Source organism: Eucyclogobius newberryi, unplaced genomic scaffold, assembly GCF_026437365.1.
Source record: "Eucyclogobius newberryi isolate DKJ021-1_F unplaced genomic scaffold, fEucNew1.0.hap1 SCAF_17, whole genome shotgun sequence".
NCBI classification, from domain to species: domain Eukaryota; kingdom Metazoa; phylum Chordata; class Actinopteri; order Gobiiformes; family Gobiidae; genus Eucyclogobius; species Eucyclogobius newberryi.
Genome location: NW_027315801.1, coordinates 31,761,812 through 31,789,802, shown reverse-complemented (window position 1 = coordinate 31,789,802; position 27,991 = coordinate 31,761,812). Strand labels below are relative to the sequence as shown.

The 27,991-nt window shown below is 41.5% G+C and overlaps 5 protein-coding genes across 15 annotated transcripts in view; 1 reads left to right on the top strand and 4 right to left on the bottom strand.

The window, feature by feature from the left end:
* On the bottom strand, positions 1 to 2,541 carry hspa1b (heat shock protein family A (Hsp70) member 1B). 2 transcript variants are annotated; one of them, XM_072450070.1, is made up of 4 exons: positions 2,454 to 2,541; positions 1,673 to 2,029; positions 204 to 428; positions 1 to 91 (listed from the first exon to the last, which is right to left on the bottom strand). In XM_072450070.1, exons 2-3 carry the CDS (start codon positions 1,995 to 1,997, stop codon positions 220 to 222), a joined length of 534 nt encoding a protein of 177 aa, XP_072306171.1. In that variant the 5' UTR covers positions 1,998 to 2,029; positions 2,454 to 2,541; the 3' UTR covers positions 1 to 91; positions 204 to 219. The 2 variants fall into 2 exon arrangements, with proteins under 2 accessions (XP_072306171.1, XP_072306172.1); XM_072450071.1 differs by lacking the exons at positions 1 to 91; positions 204 to 428 and adding an exon at positions 436 to 585.
* A 302-nt stretch (positions 2,542 to 2,843) lies between these two features.
* Positions 2,844 to 14,319, bottom strand: ahcyl1 (adenosylhomocysteinase-like 1). Of its 3 annotated transcripts, none has more exons than XM_072450065.1 (17): positions 13,939 to 14,319; positions 8,161 to 8,275; positions 7,875 to 8,018; positions 7,280 to 7,380; positions 7,110 to 7,212; positions 6,876 to 6,970; positions 6,666 to 6,772; positions 6,146 to 6,262; positions 6,009 to 6,072; positions 5,848 to 5,936; positions 5,696 to 5,766; positions 5,518 to 5,612; positions 4,845 to 4,943; positions 4,371 to 4,439; positions 4,198 to 4,276; positions 3,828 to 3,948; positions 2,844 to 3,748 (listed from the first exon to the last, which is right to left on the bottom strand). In XM_072450065.1, the coding sequence occupies exons 1-17, from the start codon at positions 14,128 to 14,130 to the stop codon at positions 3,742 to 3,744; spliced, it is 1,668 nt and encodes a 555-aa protein (XP_072306166.1). In that variant the 5' UTR covers positions 14,131 to 14,319; the 3' UTR covers positions 2,844 to 3,741. The 3 variants fall into 3 exon arrangements, with proteins under 3 accessions (XP_072306166.1, XP_072306168.1, XP_072306167.1); XM_072450067.1 differs by lacking the exon at positions 13,939 to 14,319 and adding an exon at positions 9,813 to 9,917; XM_072450066.1 differs by lacking the exon at positions 2,844 to 3,748 and having other exon boundaries at positions 3,824 to 3,948.
* Positions 14,320 to 14,964: 645 nt separating this feature from the next.
* On the bottom strand, positions 14,965 to 21,635 carry nfyal (nuclear transcription factor Y, alpha, like). Of its 6 annotated transcripts, none has more exons than XM_072450059.1 (10): positions 21,521 to 21,635; positions 20,646 to 20,745; positions 19,585 to 19,671; positions 18,850 to 18,996; positions 17,214 to 17,345; positions 17,028 to 17,130; positions 16,776 to 16,945; positions 15,983 to 16,156; positions 15,785 to 15,892; positions 14,965 to 15,697 (listed from the first exon to the last, which is right to left on the bottom strand). In XM_072450059.1, the coding sequence occupies exons 2-10, from the start codon at positions 20,724 to 20,726 to the stop codon at positions 15,647 to 15,649; spliced, it is 1,053 nt and encodes a 350-aa protein (XP_072306160.1). In that variant the 5' UTR covers positions 20,727 to 20,745; positions 21,521 to 21,635; the 3' UTR covers positions 14,965 to 15,646. The 6 variants fall into 6 exon arrangements, with proteins under 6 accessions (XP_072306160.1, XP_072306162.1, XP_072306161.1 ...); XM_072450061.1 differs by having other exon boundaries at positions 16,794 to 16,945; XM_072450060.1 differs by having other exon boundaries at positions 19,588 to 19,671.
* Positions 21,636 to 23,487: 1,852 nt separating this feature from the next.
* ngrn (neugrin, neurite outgrowth associated) lies at positions 23,488 to 25,610 on the top strand. The gene is made up of 3 exons (XM_072450058.1): positions 23,488 to 23,802; positions 24,056 to 24,166; positions 24,722 to 25,610. The coding sequence occupies exons 1-3, from the start codon at positions 23,534 to 23,536 to the stop codon at positions 25,449 to 25,451; spliced, it is 1,110 nt and encodes a 369-aa protein (XP_072306159.1). The 5' UTR covers positions 23,488 to 23,533; the 3' UTR covers positions 25,452 to 25,610.
* A 919-nt stretch (positions 25,611 to 26,529) lies between these two features.
* The window catches only part of rpl10a (ribosomal protein L10a), a 216,846-nt gene continuing 215,384 nt past the window's right edge, over positions 26,530 to 27,991 (bottom strand). For all 3 annotated transcript variants that reach the window (XM_072450056.1, XM_072450057.1, XM_072450055.1), the window contains exons 2-6: positions 27,855 to 27,928; positions 27,698 to 27,778; positions 27,051 to 27,199; positions 26,805 to 26,977; positions 26,530 to 26,740 (exon numbers count right to left, since the gene is read on the bottom strand). In XM_072450056.1, coding sequence (XP_072306157.1) covers positions 26,570 to 26,740; positions 26,805 to 26,977; positions 27,051 to 27,199; positions 27,698 to 27,778; positions 27,855 to 27,928 — 648 coding nt within the window. In that variant the 3' untranslated portion in view covers positions 26,530 to 26,569. The remainder of the gene's footprint in view (positions 26,741 to 26,804; positions 26,978 to 27,050; positions 27,200 to 27,697; positions 27,779 to 27,854; positions 27,929 to 27,991) is intronic.

Below are 27,991 nucleotides of genomic sequence, written 5' to 3'. Positions count from 1 at the left end.
GCACTTCTGTCCACGTGGGGGTGTGGTCAGATCAGAGTTACAAAACCACAACGCGCCGTTATCTCCATATTTGTTGAACTATTGGGTTTGTCTGAGGAGAAAAAGAGAAGAATGACCAAACTCTGAAATAACCGGTGTGGTTTTGTAGGTTATCAAAAACATAAAAACCTTAGAGTGCAACAAAGAGTGCAGAGATCACTTACTTGTCATCATCAGGTGTCATCTCATAAATTGGAGTTTGAATCGCGCGTCACCGTTCCAAAAACAAAGCGTAATGGCCCCGGTCTGATCCCGATCCTCTGACAATGACATCCACTCGAACTTTTCCATCAGCTCGCGCGCGGAGCCATGTCTCGTCCCCGTGTCGGACGCGGCTCCACAAGTGTCTCCTCCTCGTGTCACCGCGGCTCCGGGTCTCGGCTGTGCGGCTGACGACAGCGTTTTAAAACCCTTTGTATAGTCAGTCCCGCGCGCTCCTGCTGCTGGAGCCGCGCGAGCCACTCCCTCTCTCCTCAGCACCAGCGCGAGACATGCAAAAGTAACGGCGTCTATTTCTGTGCGCGGTCCGTCTTTGGGTCGTTATTCCTGCATCCATCACAGATTTAATTATCAGCAGGGCCTGGGGAACTGTGATAGAGACTTAACCCAGGTTCATTATTTAGTCCGTTTTACACAGTGTCACCCTGAAGGACGTGCACACATGCGCATCTTAAATGTGTCTCGTTTGCGTCGGTTGCTAAGGTTTGTTTTGTTGTTGAATAAAAAGCATGTGATCCAACAGGTTGCTGCAGAAGCCGCCATAATGTAAAAGGGCGTTAACGAGAGCTATACTGTCATCTACTGGACGTTTCTCAAACAACACAAATATCCAAATTGAGGCATAAATATTCTTATATTAGGGGTAAGGTATATACAGGGTTCTTTATTATTGCAATACAGATGATTAATAGTGTCAACGTAGATAGGCGTCAAATATCTGGTCTTGTTTCACATTCACAACACTTTTATTATAGTTCACCGAAATAGTAGAAAAAGCTTCAGTTGTAGTCATCTGGACTCAGTTTGAAAAAATAGACGTTTCGACTCTCATCCAAGAGTCATTGTCAATAACAGAATTTAGGTCGAGAACTCCGATATTAATACTGTTCTGTGGTAAGACCCGCCCATTGGGAGGAGCCTTCCTGAAGTAGAAAGAGTTGTTTGTTTCAACAGAAACTCCCCCTTGTATCTACCGAGCTAGCCTATTCAGAATCTTAATGGGCTATTAGAATCCTCTTTGTCTTTGTGAGACCCTGGCTCAACCACCCTGAGTACCTGATTAGCATCTGAATGTCCTTTACCTTTCCAGGGGTTCAGAATCCCATTATAAATAACAGGAAGATGAAACCTAAGCCCTCCATTTCTGTTTAAAGAAGGTCTTTCTTTTTTAACAAAAATAGCTTCCTTGACTCCTCTTTCAAACCATCTTTTCTCCCTGCTTAAAACCTTCACCTCACCGTCTTCAAACGAGTGATTAGAGGCTTCAAGATGGAGATGCACGGCACTCTGAGGTCCTGAACTAGTATTTCTTCTGTGTTGGACATTCTCTGCCCCAAAAAGGCCTCTGCAATCTTTTTCATCTTAACCAGAACCATAGACGAGATCTCTTCTGGATAAAACGCCTTTGTCTCACCTTTGTACTCCACTTGTACTTTGGGCTTTCCGCCGTCACTGATCACTTTGAAAGGCCAAAGCTTCATGTCGGATTGCACGATGGGGTCGTCAAATTTTCTCCCGATGAGTCTCTTGGCGTCAAAGATGGAGTTAGTGGGGTTCATGGCCACCTGGTTTTTGGTTTCACCAATCAGCCGCTCGGTGTCAGTGAAAGCGACATAACTGGGGGTGGTGCGGTTGCCCTGGTCGTTGGCGATAATCTCCACTTTGCCGTGCTGGAAGACACCCACGCAGGAGTAAGTGGTGCCCAGGTCAATGCCAATAGAAAGGCCTTTAGCAGACATGTTGGTTTCTTACTTGTTGTTTTTTTACAGACCTGGAAAGATAAAAACAGAATAAGATACCGTATTATGAGAAAAAAGCATTTCTTCTTTAACCCAAACAACTGCATGTGTGGTGAACAAACAAAAACTTGGCCTATTTATTACAATCTAATAATTCAGAATTTTTACCCTTTGCATTTCACGCATTATTGTATATACTAGCAATAGTAAAGCAATTACACGGGGAACAAGTTGGAATAATTCCTCATGTTTTAAAAATCTAATTTCAAAGGTAATCTGGACAACGTTTTGAAAATCAACATTGTCCAAATGGCTTTTTACCATTAAGTTACACCAGGAAGCTTCTGTTCTATTGTAAATGCTACATTTCTCTGACAACAAAAAAATACCTTTAATATTTAAATATGATATGAATTATTTTTAATGATAATATATATACATAATTGAATGACTCACTTGTCGCTGTTGTTGTCTTGTTCAGAGATGTGAGGTAAGTGTCCCTCCCTCTGGAATCGCTCAGTGTTTCTTCTTCTGCCTGCACTGACTACAGCTGAGTGCTTTTATAGATACGAGCAGGTTTCCAGAAAGCTCCCACCCCAGGCCCTGTGTCCACCCCCTCTGACGTCCCGGGACCAGAGTGACTCAAATGTTAATATTAGCCGTAGCTGCAGCTGGCCTGAGCGAGAGAGTGAGGGAAACTTCCAGAACGTTGGAGCTGAGACCAGGCGACTGAAACATGTGGAGTGTTGCATAATTCATTCAGAAAAGTATTTTATTCTTAAAAATAATGAAAAAATATGTAGCCATAAGTCTAATGCTTTGGATAGTAACATTACAACCATGATCTTCATTGGTAAAAGCTTTATTGCACTTTCATTTAAACACACTTGCATTGTAATCATGTAAAATATTTCAGTGATCAATATAAGACATTGACTGGCAAAAACAAGATGTGGTTATATTAAGCATTTGTTGTAATAATTGTTCAGAGAAGAAGAGGAAGAAGAGTGTCATATCAAAGGAATGTCTTAAGGTCAGTGCTGATCATTTGTACTTAAAAGGCACATTCATGCTAAACTCAAAAGGTAATATCCAGATATGTCATGGCAGAATATAAGAAAACAACTCCATACAAGGACTTATCTGAACTCATTTATTTCATTGCCATAAATATTAATGATAAACATTTGTGCAGTAAAGTAAATGTCAGTCCCATTAAATAATCTTCCATACTCTCAATCTTGTGATGTGAGTAAGAGTTTAAACTACTTAAAGTGAAGGTATCAGGGGAGTACTTTGTCAGGCTAAAAGCCGGACTGGATATTACCTTTGAGGCCTGCATGCCAATACCATAGAAAAGAACAGATAAACAAAAGAGTCTCGGTCTTGGGCCAGACACGTTTCATAATGTCTTGTTATGTCTCATTTAGGCCACATTTTGGCACTGTGTCAAAGGTAAACAAACAATAAAAAGTGGAAAAGGGAAAATCAAAAGCAACTCAAATATATACATAGAGCATGCAAGCAAGGTTTACATAGCAAGACATTTAAAATAGACTTGGTTACAGCATGTATATCATATATATCTTCTATTTGTTTAAAATATTATGTTATATTTAACATCTAAACGCTATTAATAAGTTACATTCATGTGTAAAATAATATTTATTTTGTTCCGGTTTAGAAACTATAATATATAAATGTCTCTGTTAATCAGGGCTACAAGTCAAAAGAGCAGTTTTCATTAATACCTGTAGGAAAAGAGAGGTTCTTGTGTTAATGTATGTTTTATAGTACAATAGTGAATGATCCAGGCGTAGAAACAGTCACCTGTAGTAGTTGGGTTTGAAGGGGCCGTTCTTGTTGAGGCCCATGTATTTGGCCTGTTCGTCCGTCAGCTCTGTGAGGTGAGCGTCAAAGTTTGGTAAGTGCAGGCTGGCCACATACTCATCTGAGGAAAACATCAAACGTGTTCATTATATTTGGGGTCTGTCCCTGACAAATTCTTGTTTGATGAGAAAAACTCATCATAAGATCGATCCTCATATAATTAAAATAGTTTTATTTTTATAACCCCCACCTCCCTGTCATTAGGATGGTGGGTAGGTTTGACCACAAGGTGGAGACAAAGAGACGTATTTCACAACACATGTAAAGCACTTTTTCACCACATTTTAGAGGACATAAATCCTGCTCTTACCCATTTTCTTGGGCAGCAGATACACGTCTTGCTTGTAGCGTCCCTCCGGGGCATTGAACAGCTCGATCAGAGCCAGGGCCTATAAAGACAGGCAAGGGAATAGGATGCGATTATGATGACTCATGTTGTGACTAAAGGGTGTGAAGTGCCCACTGTGAGTGTCACTGACTAACCTGAGTGGTTGCAGTGATGGACAGAACAAAGGTAGGCACTGTTGAACAGCTCAGATTTAGGAGACGACCCTAAAAAACAAACACAAATAAATAGAAGTTTTACATTTCAGTTGTTGGAGTCTAGAAAAAGTTCAAACTGGCAAAAAGAACATAGATTTGTTCTTTACTGGTTGTAGAAAAAAATTCAGTTGTCGTCATCTAGACACTGTTTTTAGAAAAACAAAACGTTTCGACTCTCATCCAAGAGTCATTCTCAATCTGCAGACCGAGTCTGGGAACTCAGATATTTACCCTACACTGAGTAGGCCCTGCTCACTGGGCGGGAACTCCAGATAAAAGGGTGTTTACGGTTTAATTTGAGACCAAATACAGAGTAATTTGAGACTCCTCTTCTTTACTGGTTATCAATATATTTTGCTTGTTTGTCAGCAAAGGTTTACTGAGGGTGAAATAGCAGTTTTTCCATAGACGAACCTCTGCCAGCAGGATGACCCTCTTCCCATCAGGCCAGATGATGTGGTCCACCTGAGAGCGGACCCTCTCCCAGGTGAGCTCCGGGCTGCGCAGACTGGCCTAAGGACAGAGCAGTCACGGATCATTGCCTTAAAGGTGGTATGGACGATTTTTTTCAGCAAATTTTTTTATCATATTTCCTCGTGGCGTGGATAAATCATTTGTCCTGCCACGTATCAATCATAAAACGCACCTATCGCTCACCTGCAGCCGCGTGTGGCTCGTCCCCACGTTTCCGCGTGCCTAAGCGCATGGTTCTATCATAATATAGTTATATATAGATAGCTATATATAGTTATATAGCAAAATGAAGATGGAGAAAGACAGTTCGAGCGACGCAGAAGTGGACAGAAATCTACGGGAGACGAGCGATGCGATGCGCTCCGTTGCGCTAATAAACAAACGCACGTGTGTGTTGTATCAGTCCACACGGGGGAGTGCGCATGCGCACTTCCGCCTGCGTTCTCAAATCGCCGAAAAATCGTCCATACCGCCTTTAAGTATGATTAAATGACACATAACAGGTAAAGGGGAATTTCACCATCAAGAACTGAGGTATAATATGGAAGCGTTTTTATTTCCTTAAATCATAATGCATTTGTCTTGTGTAATATGCTCTATATTTGTCACTCACCACATCGATTTCAGTGTTTGAGTGTCCCATGTTACAGACAATGCAGCCATTCTTCATTCTGTCCAGCTGCTCTCTGCTGACAACATTTTTGTTACCTGGAGACAAATGATTAAGTTTTTGTCTGGCTAAACTCCTTTATATTGCAATAATATGTGTCAAAGTGCATTGTGCTCAGTACCAGTGCAAGTGATGACCACATCCATCAGCCGGATGACCTCGCTCAGTTTCACCACTCGGAAACCGTCCATGCTGTGAGGAAGAGGACACACATCACAGGTAAGTAATGAGATTATGTCCTGTTTATCAAAAGGCCTGAATGAAGAGGCTCACCAGGCCTGCAGGGCACAGATTGGGTCAATCTCAGTGATGCACACTATGGCCCCAAGAGCTTTCAGAGCAGTGCAGCAGCCTTTACCAACCTACAAACAGCGGAAAGTGTGTTAGCAACAGTCATAAAGAAAAAGCATCACGTTATTATAACCATGGCTCACCTCTCCATAACCGCACACCACCACCTGTTTTCCCCCAAACATTATATCTGTGGTTCTCTTCAGGCTACAGAGGAAATGACAAACAGAATGATCATCGTGCCTGTTTTAAATGGACAAAACTAAGCACTCCTTCATACCCGTCCAGGATGGATTCACGGCAGCAGTAGAGGTTGTCGAACTTCTGCTTTGTCACCGAGTCGTTCACATTCATTGCAGGAACACACAGCTTTCCAGCTTTAGATAATTGGTACAATCTGATGGGACACATGGGATAAGCGTAAATGCAAACATACACACACAGCACATGAGGTGAGCCGGTCTGTGAGTGCTTTCCAAAGCTAATTGATTCCTCTGAGAGAGTACAGAGCTGTTGCAGCAGGTCATGGAGCACAAACACCCTTTCCCACTTTGCATTATATTTAAATGACCTCTGACCTAACGCACCATGTCCTGCAGGAACCTTTTGTCTTTCCTCTCAGCTCCATCTGGAGGAGAAACTACTACATTCACCTCATGGAAAAATACCTCAGGAGCTTAATCTCTGTTACAAGAACAGCTTAAAGACTTACTAAGTCAAATGCCAGGATTCATGCACACGTACTGGAGTAGTAGAACTCTTTTTAGATTGTACACACAGCTGGATAATGGTTTAAACACCTGTGCACTCCGGTGACACTCTCTTCGACAATGCCTCGGACCTTCTTGAACGTGTTGGGGTATTTCTTGTATACCCAGTGTGTTAGGTCTCCTCCATCATCCAAAATCTACAGAAGAACCAGCAGATATCACTCATAAATCAAAAACTCACTGGAGATCAAATGTAAAGAAAATACTACTAAACACTGTTAACAGGGTGATTGTGGATACCATATTAGCCTGCCAGCCGTCACTTGTGACACAGCGATCGATGCACCACCAGAAGTCGTCCTCTGACTCTCCCTTCCAGGCAAACACTGGTACTCCTGAGGAACAAGCACACGGCTGTGACACAAACCAGTTCTGGGCTATTTATTCATCTATGTCGGTGTATGCAAGGGCAGAATAATAAGTATATTATAGTATACAAGTGTTTATGTCTGCAACTGAAGCGCTTCACTGTACCCGTCTCAGCCAGAGCAGCGGCCACCTCGTTCTGAGTGGAGTAGATGTTACAGGCCGTCCAGCGACACTGGGCCCCCAGAGCAACCAGAGTCTCGATCAGCACCTATGAGAGAAGACTGGTGATCAGGTGTGGAGACACAGAGGCCACAAGGTGTGGGTATGAAGCTTACAGCAGTCTGAGCAGTTATGTGGGTACAGCCCACAATCTTAGCACCGGCCAAAGGTTTCTCCCCCTGGGCTCTCTTCCGCAGGGAGATGAGGGCCGACATGTCTATGGAGAAAAGCAGAAAAGGTGTTAGTGAGGGCCCAATATGTCGTGACTGCATTAAATGGTACCAAAGAACAGCAATTAAAAGCAAAGCCATCAGCAGCTGTTTCCACTGGCTTGATCCAGAAGAACACTTAGTAGTTCTCAGGCCTATGTCCCACTCACACGAGCAATGTAAACAGGCAGCGAGGCAGAGGCAGTGCACAAGAGGTGGAACAAGGAGAAAACACCAGTTAGGCTCTGGCTCACTGATAATGACCACTATCCACTCACTGACCTGACTCAAATGACCGAGAAGAGTGAGAGCAGCAAAACAGGCTGAATGTGAGTCTCCGAAGACAGCTCTGAGACTAACTAATGGGGTTTTAGAGCTACCCATAAATGTACTATTTTAGATTTTAAATATTTGTCCCATCATGTTAATCAGCTGCACATCAAACATGCATTCAGTGCTTGTAAATATTCAATAATGTGGTAATAACGGGAAAAGCGGTTACCTTGCTCAGCGATTTCAATTTCCCGGCGGCCGAATTCAGCCTGCTTGATGTTTTTGACACAGAAGTCATTGCTGCCGCGGCTGTTGGTCTGAGGTTTTTCTCTGGGGGTCGTTTCATCATCAGAGCTGTCCGTGTAAGACGCAGCTAGGAAAAAAAATAAAGGAAAAAGGGATCAAAATCTCTCAAAAGACCTACTATGAAACAGAAACTTGTATTATTGTATGAGCTGAACAGTGTATGCTTATAACAAGTGGTGAATTGGACTGCTTTATGAGGGCTGCTGTACCTGAGCTGTAACTGTCTGTGGAGGACTGTGAGATGGACCGGGACAGAGAACGTCGACCAGCTTTGGTTGGAAACTTGCTGAATTCTTGTTTGTCCTCTGCGTTCACAAATTGGATCTGCAGTGAAGAAAAGATGTGTTAGGTGCAATTCTACCGCAGACATTTGAGACATGTCGGAAGTCCCACATTTCAACGTACAATCGCCTGCATCTGTCACAGGTGGTTAAAGTACTTTTTTTTAGAGCCATCTGAATGGGGCTTTGTTCAAATACACAGGGTTCACTTGTGAGAGAGCTGCATCATGTCAAAGCCCCTCAAACGCATCAGGATCTGTCAGAAGCACAAAGCAGCGCTCTGCCAGACACAGTGACACAGGTTCACGGCTGGATTCGGTCGAGTGATAAACTGTTTTATACATTTTAGAATAATAAATGAATAATTGATGTTTTTGAAGATATGCACTATTTGAATATTGAGTATATCATCTACAATTAAAAGGGTATAAAGCAACATTTCTGCAGTTGGTTATTATTATGGTCCATTGAAGCCTATCTAATACATTTACAGGCACATTTTAGCACATTCCTGATGCACTGTTATGCATGGTCCAAATATCGTTATTGAGATAAAGCACATTTTTTCCTTAGTGAAATTTTTCCTTGTGAAAAACGTACGAAACAGTCTTCTTTTCCCACATTGTAATAGTGGAGGCATTGTGAAAGAAAAAGTGTTGTTTAATAGATAATACCTCGTCTCATCATATTTTGTACACCACAGAAGTAATGGTATTTTCTAAAAGGTAAGGTAGTCTTGACTGTGGCTACTGCCTTGTTGCAGAGCTGGTGTCTTATTTGAGATGTCCATAGCGTTTGTTTGGAGTCCAAACTAAAGCGTAGGGCAGCTGAGTTTACACAACACATGGATGATAAAGCAGGGACCATAAGCATGTAAACTAGTGACAGAACATCTGACAGATAAGTCAGCCAAATGTCTGCGACTTCAATCCATAAAGAGCATAAAGAAAAAGCGTAGAAAAACAAAGTACTTAGCAGCTTCTCATCGTGTAAACAGCACACAAATTAAGCCTGTCAAAAAATACTTTTAACTGTGGGAAGAAAAATAATTTCCACATCACGGTGCTGCCTGTTGATGGGTCCATGTGTTGGTGAAACTATTTGAGAACGCGGCGGCCCCTCGATGCCGTCTATCTCCCAGTCCGGGCTGTGCTCTATCAGCCACTTGTAAAATAGCTCTTTTTTACGCTTGACTCTTGCATCAGTCTATTGAGAAGTCCGCAGAGGTTTTTGCCCAACTCCGTCTTTGTCCATTTACAAACAGCCTGCAGCGGAGTCAAAGAGCCACTCAGTTCAGAGCTGCAGGACAAAGAGGTTAATCTGATTAATGATGAATGCTCAGTGTTACTTAAGACAGCGTTGTTCTTCTGCTTTGATTGTGACCGGCTCTTCATTGCCAGTGCAGTTCAGCGGAGCAGCTCACAGCATCTAATTTCCAGAGTTTAGTTTCAGTTGAAGGTTGGGTTGAAGCGTTTGAAGCTGAGGAACGGCCAAAGACAAGGCAACAGTGCAGTGCCTCACCTACAAACTGGATGTATAGTAAGTTTTGTTTTTTAAAAAGTGTGTCAGAACGCACTCACCCTCTCGCGCCCGAGTGTGTGTGCCATGGCTGCCCTCCTCTCCTGCTCCTACTGCCCAGGTCCTGTGTGTCCTCTGTGTGATGTCCCTGATGCTATTATCCCTGAACACTCCCCGCCAGCACAGGGGGAGGTTCCTACATATTCTAATGATTTGTGAACGGGCAACCTGGATGAGAGAGAGCAAGCAGCCCCATTCATACAACGCTTTTTGCCCTTGATCAACAGATGCTAAAGCAGAGTGTACTGTACGTCTTTGCGTTTTGATTTTAACAGTGAAGGAATAAATAATGTGCGGAAAGAAGGACAAATGTTGGCAGCGGTTTGCTCTTTCAAGCTCCAATTTGGACCAGAACGGACCTGAAAAGGGATCGACAAACCCTTTAAAGCCTGTTTCCATTAGCCGTGTGTGTAGCATCAATGTGACCCATGCTGTCCTAAAAATACACTTTCTCTCCAAGACTACGGACTTAAGCCGTGCTGTATCCCGTCACACAGCCACACACGGGCTCAGGGGAAACTAAATTAGCTATCAATACGTTCAAAAGGTCTGTGCACAAGAATTTAGTGATTTAATTCATATAAGGTTTTGTGATTGTTTCTGTCTTTTACAAGCGATCATGACGGATTAGGATGAAAAAGATAGTCGGCTAATCCCCTCCTGAACTATTTGACCTTAACTTCACATTCAAAGGGCTTGTGCATTCACCTGCTGGTTGTAATGCGTTGTTTTAGTGCTATACATATGAGCCGATTCATTTTAAATTGAAAAGGTACAGTCAAAGCGACAGGGGAAGAGCCAACAGTAAAATGATGCAAGTGGTCAGTATGGATATGTTGTATTTCTCATCTTATAGCGACTTTTCAGAAATGCTACAGACACACAAAATGTACATTCATGAAGAGGCTTTTTAAAGGGGACCGATTATGCAAAGTCCCCTTTAATGAGCGTTTAACCTTGTTACAACAGTGTTTCATCATTATGACTTTACACTGAGTTTTAGTTTGATTGATCTGTGTATGTTTGAGTAAAACTGTAATGTCCTGCAACATTCACCTACCCCCTATCCCCGCCCACATCCCTGTACTTAGTTAATCAGGTTTCGAGTGAAGTCACAAAGCCACGTTTGAAAGACTAAAATGTGTAAATGACAATCTGTTGCTTGCTGAGGTGAAATGTCACTATGAAGAGGCTTCTCGTTCTGCAGTTTTGAACAGGAAGTCAATGGACCTTTTTCTTTTACTAAGCTGTTTTAGTTCAATGTTGCGTTTTACAAAGAACAAACTGCAAAATGATTATCTACTTGATGATCTATGTTATACTTACAATACTAAACCTGCCAAAACCACAATACATCTGTGTAATGTATAGCTAAAATAGATATACATGTGTTGATCAATGTGGTTTTCTCCAAGTTGGTGGTACTAGTTATTAAAAGAGTGTGTTTTTTTCTCATTTTAATTTCATTCTTTATATTTTTACTGATGCATTGTATTCTGAAAATTGAATGATGATTGATTTTGTTATTATGTTTCCTGTGGCCTGAAGCAGAATACTGGGGGCAATTGGCTAGTGCAGTAGTTTAGAGCTCCATCTAGTGGTTCGGTCAAACACTACTCTCCTCTGCAAATCTTGGGTCAACCAATAATACTTCTCCTATCACATGTGGACTCTTTGCAGCTAGACGGCTCACTGATATCATTTGTGGCCAGGTTGCGTTCTGCATGTTTGTTTTCTGAAATCAGGTGCGCACTCGGGCGTTTGACCTAAATGACCTTGATATGCAGTGGGAGCTCGTGCTCTTTAACGTGACAGCTCAGATGCGAGAAGAAAGGAATAGAACAACAACAGCAGCAGCAGCAGCAGCAGCCCACAGGGATCAGATACAACGATGATGCATGAATATATTACAGCCAGAGAGTCCCATTCCGATGGGGGCGGATTGTGTAACCGCTGAGATGGATTTGTGAGGTTGTGAGGGAGGGCCGAGTGGGAGGGCCTAGCTTAGAGGTAGGAGACTGTTTTTTAAATGAGTATTATCACAATTGTTGTTCTGGGAAAGTATTAAGGTTGAAAATATGGTTTGCATAATCACAAAAAGGCTGGAAAAAGAGATGAAAAACGACTTGATGTGAAATTTTCTCATAAAGGTTTTAAAGTAGAGTAGTGAGCAGTTTAATCAAATGTTTTATAACATCATGAAAGTGGTTTGAAAGATGAGCAACGTTTGAATATCAAGTAGATTGTCTATAGTACAAAATGCTACAAAAAGTCCTGGTTAAAAGAAAAATGTAAAAAAGTGATGTTGTAAACTTTCAAATGAGGTGATATTTCTGCACGTTTGATTCATTTTACTGACATTTCACATTTATCTGGAAATTAAACCTCAACTAAAACATTTAACACATCATCTGACTATTGTTATCGGGATACTCATTTTTGTCAACATCACCCATTCCTATTATAAAGTGTTATAAACATTTTATAAACAGACTATTTGTCCATATAGTCTATGTTTAGCAAGACTGGTTTAGTCCCGGTTTAATGCATGCATTTGTCCAGGTTTAGCTTGTGATAACGTTTGTTTAATCCATATTAAAATCATTGTTTAGTCCTGAGACCATTAAGTGTTGGTTTTAGACAGTTACATTGATCCGTTGTTACTGCCATGCACTCACTGTGGAAGTCTGCTTTTTCACACAAGCAGGTGGCACAGTTTGACACTAGCCTCTCACATTTATTCACAACACACAGCTTTGTTTTCATAAGCGTTGTGCACATTCCGACAATCCAATATGTTTTGTATTAGGCTTCCCGGGGCGACTCTGTCCAGACGATATTGTCCTGTCTGACGGGGAGTCCGGGTAATATGTCCAATATGTCCAGTACTGTGGCCAACAGCTCCAACAATATACGACTCACCTTTCCTGGGACAAAGTTTTCTAACAAAGAAATAAGTCGAAAATGTGCACAAATTCAAAATATCTATATTCCCTTTTCACGTACACAACACAGTACTGTGAAGTTAAACAATTCTGCGGTACTAGATAATTTATATGAAGCACATATATGTAACCACCCAAGAGTGACTTCTCTACTGTACTGAGTGCATTACATTGAAATGAATAATTTACCTTTTGCCAAGTTTAATTTACCAAGTATTGGTCAATTATAAGCACCAATGGTTTGACTTGAGTCAGCGCAGGCTGTTTAGCAACACATTACAATAACCTATGACTTTGAACTGAATTACTATATTGATTTCACAACTGGTCAGTCTCAAATACTTTTCTCAGATTAAAAGTCAATCTTTTCTAGATTCAGTCTGCTGAACCATCAAAACTCAACATATAGAGGAGTCTTTCAAGGAAGTTGGAATGCTGTTTATGAGCTTTAGTGGGATTTACTCTTTAAGTGTTTGAGAACAACATTATGTTCACATAATGAAAGTGGCAACATCAAAGTAGGTTTAATCACATTTCAGACCAAACCTCTGAAAATAATAAGGAGGATAAACCTGTGACCTGAGAGACTCTTTCCAACTTTTCAAATTCTTCCTTTGACTCTGAAGCTGAAGATTAGCTGTCACGTTGCATCCCAGTGATCCAAGTGAGATAGAGCTGTGACACACAGTAACCTACTGAAGGGCTGGATTATCAGCACTGCAGCATCACTGTACAATGTCACTGCGATTATCAGTTTGCTGCATAAACTACAGCCTAATCAAGCCGCCAGGACTTGAAAGGGGCAGATCATTTGTGCTTCAAGCAACAAATAGGCCAGAAACCAAACGTAGGCCTGTTAGTTAACGCAAACTTAAAAAGGTCTAGTTGATAGCCCAGTTTTAGTTCGTTTAGTCATTTGCAGCGTGTTGTTTGTGTTGAATGGGAAGTTCTTCACTTTTGGCTCCTCTTTTCGGCCTTAGCTGTTCCATTCGGACCCGCACTCAAAGTTACTGTTGAGAACAATGTTCGTAGTACTAGGACGTAGCTTTGGCTGCGCAATGCGCAGTAATTCTCTATAAGCCGAGCTGGTTGTGCTTCTGCAGCTCAGCTCAGCCTTTGGCCGGTGTCTTTTGTAGCGCGGGTGACAGAAGTGAGCGATGGAGAGGAGAATCACGTTTCCTACCTTCTTGACGGATTTCATGGACGGCACTGCGGAAAACGCGGCGGAAGACACTTCCCCCACGTTCATGTTCACGTCGCTGCTGTTCTTACTCACGGTCAACGCGGAATATTTCTCCGCAACATTTTCTGTCTCTTTGACATATTTTGTGCCTTGTTTGACCTCAGTCTTTCCGTCCAGCTCCGAGTCTGTCATCGCATCCGCTGCAGTTTGCTGCTGACGGATGAAGCTGGTGTAGCTTAGCAGAGGTTTGACGCACTTGAGATTAAAACGATCACAAGCGTACAACAAATGGATGAAAATGAGCTCTTCTCCGGTCCTGTGCGGCTGAAGTGCGCTTTTCTCAGCTGTCAGCCGCAGACAGCAACATCTCAGAGTGGGAGGAGTCAGCTGGACAAGTGCAGGAGGCGGGCCATGGGGGCGGGGCCGCTCCAGCCCTGCTCCCGGAAGCTCTGCCACAACTATGGATCAGTTTAAACGAATTTAAGCTTAAACGAACCAAGAGCTGGTCAAAAATCATTCTAAAAACAGAGTGAGGTTGACTAATAAGGGGTTTCCATGGACTAAAAGGGATCAAATCGTTCAAGGTTGTGCACAAGCCCCGCCTTCTTGAACTTCATTAATTTCAGAGTCGCAGTAAATTGTAATCATCGAGATCTGATTGGACAATGAACTGGAACACGATAAACCGTAGTTCAAAGAAAAGATAGCCGCCTCTAAGAACGCTCACGTTTCATTATGTAAACACAAAACATTAAGGGCATAATTTAAGCAAAGGTTAACGTCAGATTACATTAGCTCTAAATAAATCAGTTTCTCAGTACTTTTCCACACCAGAATTATTATTTAAGTAAAACGCTGAGTATATTTTTTGCATTGTAAGCCTCAACACAATTTCAAGGCAATGCAAATAAAGAGCTCAAAAGTTAAAATTGAGACTTACAAGTTATTATAACCTTATTGTGTGCAACTATAAACTCCGGACAGAGCAATGAGGCTAGAGTGAAAATGATAAAACAATCACAAAGCTCACTTAATTGAATTGTATCCATGTTTCATGAATGAAATATCCAGTCTTTTATAATTATAAAAAACATTATACAATTACATTACATTACAAAAAAGCAAAACACTCATGTGGACTAACTACTTAATTTGCAAGTACACAAAAGTATGCAGATAGGTGATAAAACACCTGCCTTTTTTTTTTTTTTTACCTATTAACAATAAGTTTATCTACAAGTTAGTAAAATCGTATCCACTGAAAGCACTGTACAGACTACATGCTGGGGTAAATCATTTGTGCAATTTAAACATTTCCATCCTTAACGATTAACAAATCGAGATGGACCAATAATGAAGAGTACTCCCACAAAAAAAAAGACCATAAACGAAGCAAACTACAAGACAAAAATTGTCTATACCAAACCTGACAGAAAGTGGCGATCACTTGTGTTCTTTGTCCCAATAATATCAAACAAAATGAAAAAAATAACAAATGCCCAAACAGTTTAAGTTGAGCGCAGAAGCTTCCTCCATGTTTTCTTGGGATCAGTCCAGAGACTTGATAGGTCAGCTGTGTGGAAGCCCAGGTGAGGAAAAAGAGGGTCTGTGGATGAGGCTGTAATGTTGGGGCAAATGGGAGCAGAGCGGCGGAGGGACAGAGTCATCTCAGGCGAGTCGTTCGAGCAGATGTGTGGATGTCCTCGTGCTATGAGACTCTGATCATCTGAGAGACCGTTTCATCTCCCTGACCCATGTCCTAGAGTTTGAGAATAAGGAGTTGTTCAGTCTTAACAAATAATGTATACAATGGAGCCGCTACTCAATATGTTTAAAATCCTCCAACCTGTGAAAGTCCTAAAGCTTCTTCTTTTTCTTTAGGTGAAAAGAAGCGTCCACCGTCTCCTCGCTTGCGCTGCATAGCATGACGGTGTCGGGATTCATGGAGATATTTCTTGAACCACAAAACAGATATCATGTTTCTTATTCAACATTATGACCACATTTACACGGCACAAACAGAATAGTGGGTAAAGCTCCTCACCCTTCTTTCTTTGGGGATTTTGCCCTCTGCCTCCAACTTTGCTCGGGCCTGTCTGCGCTTCAGGATTCGATGATACTGTTTAGCGTTGACATACAAAGGCTCCTCCTCCAGCATCTCTGCCCCGGGGAGAGGAATCCGCTGCATCGTGGGAACACCGCCTCCGCCAGGCACCATCTAAAGACAAGGCCCAGGCTGCTCAATGTACAGCAATGATGCTACAAAAGTTACACGTATGGCATAAGTGGAAAAACAAATTACAAGAAGTTAAGGTATGTCATGATATGTACCATAGGCAGGGATGTCAATATGACTATAATGGAGATCATCAAGGCCACAAAAAAAAAACTGATTGAAATTGAATCTATACTCCAAAAAATAAACCTATAAGTAAAGTGCTTTATCATCTGGCTGTGTGTTCCATATTAACTTGACTTTTTAATTTAGATTTGAATAAGGTTTTGTCAAAAATATCTGAATAATTTTAGTATGTATAATCATTTTAGTATGATTGTGACATTTCTTCTCACAATAATAGTAACACTAAAATGTGATATCATGACATCCTAGATAAAGAGTATACAACTATACCACAATTTGTAATAACAGGAAAACAAGTAAAAACAAGTTTAATGTAGCGTACAAAGACGCAATTGTTGTTTCGGTTGTAAAATCAGTTCATGCAAGTGAAGTGTGCGATACTTTGAATAAATTACATTCCTCCGATTTGTGTTCCCCACCACATGACCCACCAACACGTGAGCTGGTAAGAAAAGTGTAGTAGTATGTAGAGTACCTCGGCTCCGGGTCTTACCATGACCATTCCACCTGCATTGACCATGTTGCCGGAGACGGGCAGGGTGACGGTCACAGTGCCTTGGCCGCTGTTTGTGGTGTTGGTGTTTGCACCACCTGCTTGTACGATCTGAGCTCCTGCCAAGCTGGCCGCAGGAATTGTGATCATTCCTGCACAATCACATGATCATCCCCGCGTTAACTCATAACTGTGTCTCACACTTTAGTACTTTCCTGCAGAAAAGACCATTACCTTGTGGAAGTACAGTGCCATCCGCGTTGACAGGCTGGTATACGATTGTCTGCCCATCCGCGGTCTGAGCCACCTGCTGCCCCTGGACACTGATCTGCTGCCCCTGTAGGACACATGCAGATTACTACGTGTATCCATAGTGTGTGGGAATCACTGACCAAGACAAACGCATCAAATTATAAGTACCTGGTTCTGCCCAGCGGTGAGGGCTGCCTGCGGCTGCTGGATGATGATCTGCTGAGGCTGGCCCTGTTGACCTTGGAGCTGGAGCGTCTGTCCGCCCTGTAACTGGATCTGCCCCGGCTGCACAAGCTGGATCTGTGAGAAACATCATGAAAACAGCATTTACTTTTGTTTTAAGTCAGCATTCATACCATCAAGTTATTTAGTCCAAGTCATCATTCCATTTATATTTATTTAATTTTAGTTTGTATACAGTAATGTACATAACCAACGTTATCATAGAAAGGCTAAAACAAATACGGTAATCAAATAAGTATCTGTCTGGACTATAGACGGACTCCAATATAGGCCATGTGCTGGGGGAAGATGCTTTATTATAAAAGTATTAAAGGCGGTATGGACGATTTTTTGGCGATCTGAGAACGCAGGCGGAAGTGCGCATGCGCACTCCCCCGTGCGGACTGATACAACACACACGTGCGTTTGTTTATTAGTGCAACGGAGCGCATCGCATCGCTCGACTCCCGTAGATTTCTGTCCACTTCTGTGTCAGCTCGAACTGTCTTTCTCCGTCTTCATTTTGTCCCGTACACTGAGGGAACTATATTATGATAGATCCATGCGCTTAGGCACGCGGAAACGTGGGGACGAGCCACACGCGGCTGCAGGTGAGCGGTAGGTGCGTTTTATGATTGATACGTGGCAGGACAAATGATTTATCCACGCCACGAGGAAATATGATAAAAAATTTGCTGAAAAAAATCGTCCATACCACCTTTAAGTTATAAAGCAAGAAAAAACACTAACATGTCAACTGAGAATTTTCAGGCTGGTCAGCTTCACTTTAGGGTCAGCTAAATCAAACAGTAGAATTGTACAGGTTTTTTGCAATCCAAACAAGCTAAAACAACTAATTCTTTCATCCAAAGAATTGGTAGATTAAGTGATTAGCAAAATAATAATTAGATGCAGCCCTACATGACACTCACTATTTAGTCATCTACTTAAGACTATTTAATTTTATTATTATCATTTGAACAGCATGAAGCATTTGATAAAGAGAGATTTTTTAATTCCCCATTTGTCTTGCACACATTTAATTTCACTGCAGCTGCTGCTCTGAAATAAAAGGTTCACTTATCTAAGATTTAGTTGACCAAAATCATATAATTTAGTCAAACGGCTTATTTAGGAGTTGGAGCTTGTCCTAACTCGACCCAGTCTAATCATTTCAAATAGAACAGAACATGTAGTAATAGTTTTAACCCCTGTGTATTACTTTACATTTACAAAAACGTTTTGTTCCCGAGCCCGGTCAATAAGTCAGGGCAACAAGCCAACGATGCAACACCTTTCTACAACAGCAGGAGGCATTAGTGGCAAAATTATTGCAGAGAGGACTTATGGAAATAAATTGCATGTGTTTGACCAACTAATTATGAATCCTGAACGAGGTGAGTACATGGCATCACATAAATGGACAGAGCAACATATTGGCTGTTTGACATAGCAATAATTTAATCAAGATGATACACATGGCAGAAGGGCATTCCTCCAACACAAAAACATAACTCTGAACAAACATTAACCTTGAACTCGACTGTAAAGCATCTGCGAAGTGTGAATGAGCTCATCTCACCTGCTGTAGCCCCTGAGCACCAGACACAGGGACCTGCATTATGGTTTGACCCTGTCCCCCCGACATGGCCTGGACCATGATGGGTTGTCCTGACGACGTGATGAGCTGCCCACCGCTCACTTGGACCATTAAGGGCTGGCCCTGAACCTGTAAATAACAACAGCTGTCACACCTGACTGAGTTTGGTGACATTTATACTTGCATGACAAGTACAAAGCACATAGACTCCATATCATGCCTGAAAGAGTAAAGCAAAAATGCTGTATACATTATAGTTTGACTTGAAGTACTTGCAGAAATATTACGAAATATATAAATGAGGAAACAAAGTCTTAATATAAAAAAATGGTGAATACATTTGTTGACAAATTCAGAAAAGATTAAGGTAATGAGAGACAAATTATTAGACTGAATGAAAACTTGGATCATCATGTCACCATGTCATCTGATAATTTTCAATTAAAGACAATACTTATATAAAATACAAACCAGTAGAACAAATATACATTTTCAATTCATTATAGAATTTTAGTGTACATTGATAAAATTATGTGGTTGATGTTTAACAAATTGTTGAAAACTGAGGCCAATACACACTGCAGCACACATGCATTTGTGAACATGCTGGGATGAACCAAACACCACTCAGATGGACGACTGGACAGTCTGAGAGGAACATGCAGGTGTCTGCGTTTATGCTTAGATGGCTCTGACATATGGCGGCGGTGACACCACTACCTGCAGTGTCTGCACCTGCTGGCCGGAGGCCGTCACTACAGGCGCCTCCGTCTGCAGCTGCACAGCCGTAACTGTGCCCTGTGTCTGCAGACAAGGCACCACAATGAACTCTCAGAAACTCTGTAGTGTTAGTTCAGGGCCTGGTCTATCTCTGGGCAATAGCTAACTGTGATTACAGCCTAAGAGGTTAAAGGTAAAGTCTCAAATCTCTTTCCTCGTTTCCTCGACCCCTCTTCAGGAAATCAGGGAGGAAATCCCAGCTACAAAAGAGACACAGCGAGGAGAGGAATCGAGACGCGAGCAGATAGTCAACAGCCTTACTGCAACAAAATGACCAATATAATCGAACTATGTAAACTTAGAATTTTTAGTGTGACGTAAACACTTTATTTTCTCATTTATGTGAACATAGTTTGCTCATATATTGCTGAAAAGGAATAGCAGGAGCGCAATCTGTTTGCAATCTGCCGGGGGAAAGCCATAGGCACTTTTCATTTTGCTTGTGTTTAGTGACACACAGATGCACACTCACACCGATTACAGCTGGTTGATTTGTGCATTGGCACAACGTTTGAAAAAAATAGGCCTGGAGCTTACTACAGTCGACCCATGTCCATAGGTGTGCATTTCCGTCACTAAATACAATGAAAAGCGTCAGGCTTTTCCTGCAGATGGCGAACATATTGCTCTCCTGTCTTAGTGACTGAAATATATACATGTAGTAACATGAAAATGTTCTAATTTGAACAAAAAATCCTGAAAATAATGTTAATGCCACAATGACAGTTCTAAGTTTCTGTAATAGTCCTTCATCTGCTGTAGCATTAATGCAATGTCTCTACTGTGAGACAAAGTGTTACATATCTTTTCTCATACATCTTAAATCATGTTCCTCAGTGGTTTCCCTCCACCGTCTCCACTGAGCTCTGCGCTTTGGGACACCATAATATGATTTGTTTGATTAACTGATGAATTTGGAAATTGAGGAAAGGAGGAAAAAAGGAAAGAATTGAGACGCCAAGTGATTCAAACTGTGAAACTAAAATATTATCACTCACCTGGGACTGGATCTGTCCATTAGATGTCTGCACAACGATCTGCTCCCCTGTGGTGGTGGTGGCAGTGGTGTACTGCTCCATGGCTTCTACTGTCCCAAACCTCCTGCCTATACAAACCACACTGTCAAATAAATACAGAAACACATTGAGTACTTTATTGCCTCTACTGATCAAAAAAGCACAGATTAGAGTAAATATAGCTATTTATTTGCGTTTATGACGACCCTACAGGCATGAAGTATCATTTGCTTTCCCAATTTTGTGTTCAGCTTGTTTGTAGAATATGGGGGGCACATTTAACGATTTGGGGGGGCAGACTGTAATCCTTTATTAATGGGAAACACTGCATGAGCTCAAATAATGGTCAGCATTGTAAAGCTAATGCATTTAAGTCTGTAAATGAAGCTATAACCACGCCGCAGCAGGAAATACAAGTCTGTTAATTGCATGACACGCGAGCTAGCAGGTTAGCATACGTCACGAGCTACTGTTTTTAAAAGCGTGGCAAATTCTACACGTACCAAAGAAAGAAATCGCATCTGCAGTTTAATTTTCTTGACAGCTGACAGTGTTTGTGCGGGATTTGGGCTGCACAGTGGGTTCTGGCGACATCCCGGGGGCAAACGTGGGCAATTCCTTTGTTTGTAAGGATATACTCGGGCTACGCGCTAACGTTAGCATGGCTTGTCGAGCGGCACAGATCATGTTTCTTGGCCGAGCCGACATTAGAGGCATAGGGTTATTTTTCCACGCTGTCCCAAATCAAACCCGTCTTAGGACTTTTGCATTTAGCGCAGTTAGTAATTTGGTTGGTCCCTGACAAACCAATCCGTGCTGACAACAACTACCAATGCCTTCAATCGGGTCTGCCTTACCGTGTGTGTGCTGTCCGGTGTCCCTCTGATTGGCTCCAGTGCAGCTCGCCAAAGCCCAATCAACAAAGTGAGCGGACAAAATGGCGCAAATGAAACAACAGCGGCTGGGAAGAGGTGCGCAGTGCCGTTGTGCGCAGCTGCGGGACTCGCTAACCACGGCAGTGACGCAAGTGTACACCAGGGGGCAGCGTTTAGCCTCAGTTATTATCTAATACTCTGTCTAAGATAAGATGAGATAAGATAATCCTTTAATGTCCACACAAGGGGAAATTTCTTTGTTACAACGCAGTAGATACAGGAGGAAAGGACAGATTATAGGAAGTTAAAAAAAAACACTCTTAATAGAAGAACTCTTATGAACAAAACAAAAAACTCTTATTAACAAAACTCCTCTCCTATCTTAATAGGGAATGGAGAGGGGGAAATAAAATAAAATAACTAAATAAAAATAAAAAGATAAAGAATAAAGATAAAAATAAGATAATAATAAAATAATAATAATAGAATAAAATTAAGTAAAAATAGCTAGCATAAGACTAGGTAATACTAATAGTAAGTAAGTAAACAAAATAAAACAAAATAAAGCACTCTTATTTACATCAGTTGTATGCACATGAATATGGCCTTAATTGCTTGTGAGTATGACAGTAATTGTACATGAATATGACGGTATTGCACATGGTTAATTCAGTATTGCACATGAATATGACAGTATTGCACATGGTTAAATCAGTATTGCACATGTTCAGGGCTAGCAGTTTTTGTTATAAAGTCTGACAGCAGCAGGAAGGAAAGACCTGTGAAACCTTTCCTTCACACAGCGAGGGTGGATCAGTCTCTCACTGAAGCTGCTCTCCAGAGCGGACAGAGTGTCCTGCAGGGGGCGACACTCATGGTCAAGCATGGATGTGAGTTTAGCCAGGACCCTTCTGTCCCCCACCTCCTGCACCGAGTCCAGAGCACAGCCCAGGACGGGGCTGGACTTCTTGATGACTTTGTCTAGTTTAATATTTTGATAATTTATTATTGTTGAGAGCAGCTAGATTTATCCATTCATTGAAATTAGAAGAGTTTTTGGAAACATCATAAGGGCTTTTGGTCTCTGTTGTCTGATTTGGAGTACAAACTGACTCTGATTCATCCCAGAACTGAAATGACTGGAAAGAGGGTTTATTTTTAAACCCAAAGGCCCTAACCAGGACTTTTTATCAGATATTGTGGTCAATTTTTATTTCATTTTTTTCATTTGAACACTATTTTGTGATCATAATAATTTTAACATGTACATTCCACTATATGTCCCTCAAGGAAAACCACTCTACAGAAGGAGAGGGGAGCAGATTTTATCAGTTGACAACGTGGAAGAGTTGATGATAACAGTTCAGTCTGCTACAGCTGTCAAATATGTGGATTGGATCGATTTTATCATCATCATTATTATTATTATTTACATTTTTTGCATGTCACTCAATAAATACTTAGTTCATCATATTGTTTACTTAGTTCATCATATTGTTAGATATTTATTAGAGGTCAGATTTTATTAACCAAAGAAATGTGGAGTTGAAATTGAGTCAGTGGAGCATGTCCTTTTACGATGCAGTAGGTTTGAGGCAAAGAGGGAGGTTTTTAAGTGGGATTTTATCAGGAACAGAGAAGAAGTGTTTAGTTTTTAAAAAAATATATTGAAAACCACGGAATGCAATGACTTAGTAAAATTCTTAAGGGAAACAAAGCTGATAAACAGAATTTGAGGCGTAGATACATAAGTGCAGATCCACACTCCAGCCCAGTAGGTGACGGAAATGCACCTAACGTTGGTTGCCACCCACCAAATACAAACTCAAGAAGAAGAAGATTAAGCAAAGACTGGTGATTCAGACGCTGTTTCACTCCCATGCACCAGGGGGCAGCGCAGGTTTATGCGGATGTTTGGCGCGTGTGTTCAGTTGACATCTGCAGTGTGTGGATTTGATGACACTAGTTTGACTTTTAAAGCTAAAACGGCTTGTAATGCTTGGATCGTGGGTAGTGTTTAGTTTAAGCGGCAGCGCACTCATGTCTCGGCCTTTGCAGCTTCTGTCTTTGGCGCTCCGGAGCGCCAGGACTGGAGCTGTGTTTACGCACTCCATGGTTAGTTTGACTCGCTGCATCAGTAAAGGGCCAAACATCCACCCAGGGGCCCGGGGCCGTCAACAAGCTCCGAGACACCGCGATGAGAAGAAGTCAGATGAAGAGTTCGAGCTGGAGGAGGTGGAGGACAAAATCCAACGCGTAGTTGAGTAAGAATTGCAGAATCTCACTGTTTTTCTGTCCATCTCATATTATACAGTTTATGTCTGTATCTAATATTATACAGTTTATGGTCCGTCCATCTCATATTATACAGTTTATGGTCTGTCTATCATATATTATACAGGTTATGGTCTGTATCTATCTCATATTATACAGTTTATGGTCTGTCCATCATATATTATACAGTTTATGGTCTGTATCTATCTCTTGGTTGTTTCTCATGCGTTTCACCCGTAACAGCACTGAAGTGAAGCGACAGAAGACTGTGAAGTATCACATCCTGAGGAGGCAGATGACCCCTCGTGGACCACCAGAGAGAAAGTTAACATGGGAAGCTATTGAAGAAATTAGGTAAGCAGATTTATAACATTATAAGACGTGAAATTAATAGTTCGATAGGTTAATTAACCTACTTGAGAATGTATATTGACATTATTAGAACATCTTCTCCTGTCACCTGCTAATGAAGCCTGAGACCTGTGTTCTTGGACATGACACGGCTGCAGAGGCAGATTGCAAGTCATGCCCCAGTCAGTCTGCCCCTGGGCAGTTGTGGCTACAAAGTGGCTTATCTTTATGTTTGGTGACAGTTCATTTTGTCTACTATTTTTTAACTATTAACATGTTTCAGCTACTTCCAGTAACCTTCCTCAACTGGAAGTAAACAAACTATCCTGTCTGACAAAAATATAACTTTAATAGTTAAAGTGGCTTACCAGCAGGATTGAATGAGGAAGTAAATGATAATGCATTACATTGTAAAGGGGTATTTTTTATTTTTATTTAAGATAATTTAAATCATTTTCTGCTTGGCATTATGTTGGTGTAGGATTACTATATTTGTATTAATAGGAAATCCTTTTGTGTAAAATGTATGGTTAAAAAAATCTTTGTGTACATGTTTAGATATCTGAATCGAGAACAACCAGAGGAGTGGACAGTGAATCGTCTGGCTGAGGGTTTCGCTGTGAGCAAAGATGACATCTTCAGAGTCCTTAGGAACAAATTTGTACCAGGTCCTGAGCGAAAAGCAAAGCAGGACACTCAAGTTTTGATGAAACTCAAACAACAGGTGTTGCCTTCAAGAGCCCGAGTGGAGCAGGAAAAAACAAAACTGTCTTCAGGTAGCAAACAAGCAGTACTCACTTCAGGGAATAAAGGCAGTGCGGTAGTTCCTGCAATACATCAAATACTGTTACCTCAAACTGAACCAAATCCTCCTGCTCCCAATGTTGTGATCAAACAGCCATTTTCTGAAGGCCGTGGCTACAGAGCCGCGGCGCGGTCAAATAGCCTCATGGCTAACCCTAACCTTAACCCTGACCCGGCGCGGTCAAATAGCACGGCAGTTTCAGGAGCCGCAGCACAAAATAGCCAAGCAGTTTTGGCCGCACGCCGTGGCCCTGTAGACACTTCCTTTTCGGCCACCACTAAACACTCAACGAATATGTCCTTAAAGGAAAGCAATTCAACAGAAAGCAGCACAGTGGCTGAAACGGACGAAGAGGGCTGGGATCGACAGGTATTTTCAGAGGAGAACATTGAAGCGTTGATGACAACAGTAAAGTCTACACCTGTTGTTAAAGAGGGCAATGAGTTTTTTGATGGAGATGGGAACTTTTTGTATAGAATCTGAATGTGTTAGCCGTTTCAAATTTTGTTGTAAAATAAAACTAGTTTTAAGATTTAGTGCCTTTTGTGCATAATACAAGCTGCTTTACTAATGAATACCGCCACCCAAACACTGCTTATCCTTCACCTACAACCAACCATGTTCTGCAGCATTTGCTAGATTAAGTGCCACAAAAATTTAAACTCGGATGGCACAACTCATTCGCAAATAGAAAAAAAATATGATCAAAATGAGTTATTGCATACTAAATTTAGTTCCATTGATTGGGACTCATGTTTTTACAGGGTTTATTTGAACAAATGTTTAAGTGTCACTCAGGCGCCTATCCCACATGGGCTTGTATGACACTGACATTGAGTAAAGTCTGTGTGACCGACAATATCAAATCATAAGCTTGTTACCTCTGGATACAAAGTCTTCAGCCTCAAAGTTTGACACAGAACATTTCATTTTGAAATAACCAGTACATAATTTCACCTTCCGGCAGCCAGTTTAATCATTTTACACAAGACAAAACATGTAATGGAAAAAATTCAAATGGGTCCTTTAAAGCGTCCCACTTCCACAGGCAGCACTCGTCTTTTTAAATTATATTTCACATATGGCCCAATGAAACATTCCTTGAACTGTATACAATTTAATTTAGGCTTTTGCAACCTGTGATTTCCACTGTTCATGTCAAAATGTGATCATGCGCTGTAAACAATTGTCCCATATTCACTGCATAAAACATTTCCAAATGCTTTTTAGACCAAGTAGGTGAGATTTTTCCCAGTTACACTTGTTTTTCCATTTGTAAAAGTACAAGGACATGCAGTCCTTAAACGTGTTTAACCCCAATAGATCCATGGGTTGATCACATGCCCCAGCACCCCGTGCACTTCAAACCCTTAAACTCCAGCAGCATAACAATACAGATCCAACAATTTAATAGATGTGTCAAGGCTGAACTTAGGACAGAGCTTAGTCTTTTTCTCTCATCTTTGTTCCTTAATAGGTTTTTGTCTTGAAGTCTTTTTAGTAAGTAAAATGAGGCCTATATAAATAAGGCATTCTTAACATAAAAAAGGACAAAACAGACTTTTGGAACACGTCCACATTTTAATGGTAGAAAAACATGTCTAGTAAAGACGCTGTGGTTTGCCCATTGTGCTCTTGATGTAAAGGGCACGCACGTTCTGCCAGTTTTTCTTGAGCAGCGACACCAGGAAGTTAACGGCGAGGTGGATGTTATACACCAGCTCATCCTCTGTCATTTTAATGTGTCCTACAGCCACCGCCAGACACAACACCTACAACAATTTGGGTTAATTTAAGCATAAAAAAAATAACTAAGTCAACATTTATTTAAAGTACCTTCTTCATCTGGAATTTAATTGTGGACTTGACCTCATCCACTTTGGTGTTCAGGTTTTCATTATGGGTGAGCAGAGAGGGGAACTTGCCGGCCTTGTTCAGCCCAGGACCCAGGATACGAGGGATCTGCTTGATCAGAGACTCGGAGGCCAAGAAGGCGTCGTACTTCTTGGCTGCAGAGAAAAGTATCTTAGATGCAGAGTTAATCTTCCTTAAAAATGTTCTTAGAAATGTTGAGTTACACACCAAGTTTCTTGACCATCTTTTTGTTCTTGTTGAGCTTTTTAAGAGCCTCAATGTCCATGTGTGGCAGTTCAGCAGCTTTGGCCTCGTCGCAGTGCTGCTGGTCTCCCAAAACGCACACGGAGAACTTTGGTCTGGGCAGTGACTTCAGCCTACACACAAAATCTTGCAATTTAAAAATCACTAACTGACCATTACAAGTTCACAAGAGACAGTTGGCAGAAGACAGAATGCAAATTTAAACAAAGTTTAACAAATGGGTGCAACGCATTCACAGAAAGCCTTTCTGCAAAACTGCCACCCGCCTCAGATTTATTTCATAACAGAAAGGATCTTACCCATACCGCTACGTGGCCGGTGTCCTGGAGACCTCAACAGTACCATTATGCAAAATTGGTCGGCCTGGGGACATGAACTGAAAGCTCAGTCCCCGAAGACCTCCCCTCATGTTTTAAGACCCAGGGTAGGGGTCCGCCTGCTTCACTGACCAGATCAGCTCAGTCAGACTACCCAAAGAACTTCTCCAAGTCTACATCTGACCCATCAGCACTATTTAACCATTTTAAGATTCAAGCCAATTGGAAAATAAAACACAGACAGGGCTCGGTGTGGACAAGGAAAAGGTTGGGTGAGACAGTAAAAAGTCAAACCTGACGGTGCCGGAGAAACGCTTGTCCTTCTGAGGATCATAGTTTTTCAGGCTGATCTGAAGTTCCACTGACTCCACAAATCTGAAGTAAGTAAAGACATTTTAAGCGTTTAAACCGTAAAAAAAAATTTAACTTCATTTAATTTGGGATAACTTACTTTCTCTGCTTGGTCTGGGAGCTCTGCAGAACCTCCTTCACCGCTTCGTACAGCGTATCTCTGGAGACCTTACTGTGAACAGAAGCATGTCAGGCATTAGCGCCGGTAGTTGCTTGAAATGCATAATGCCAATGCAC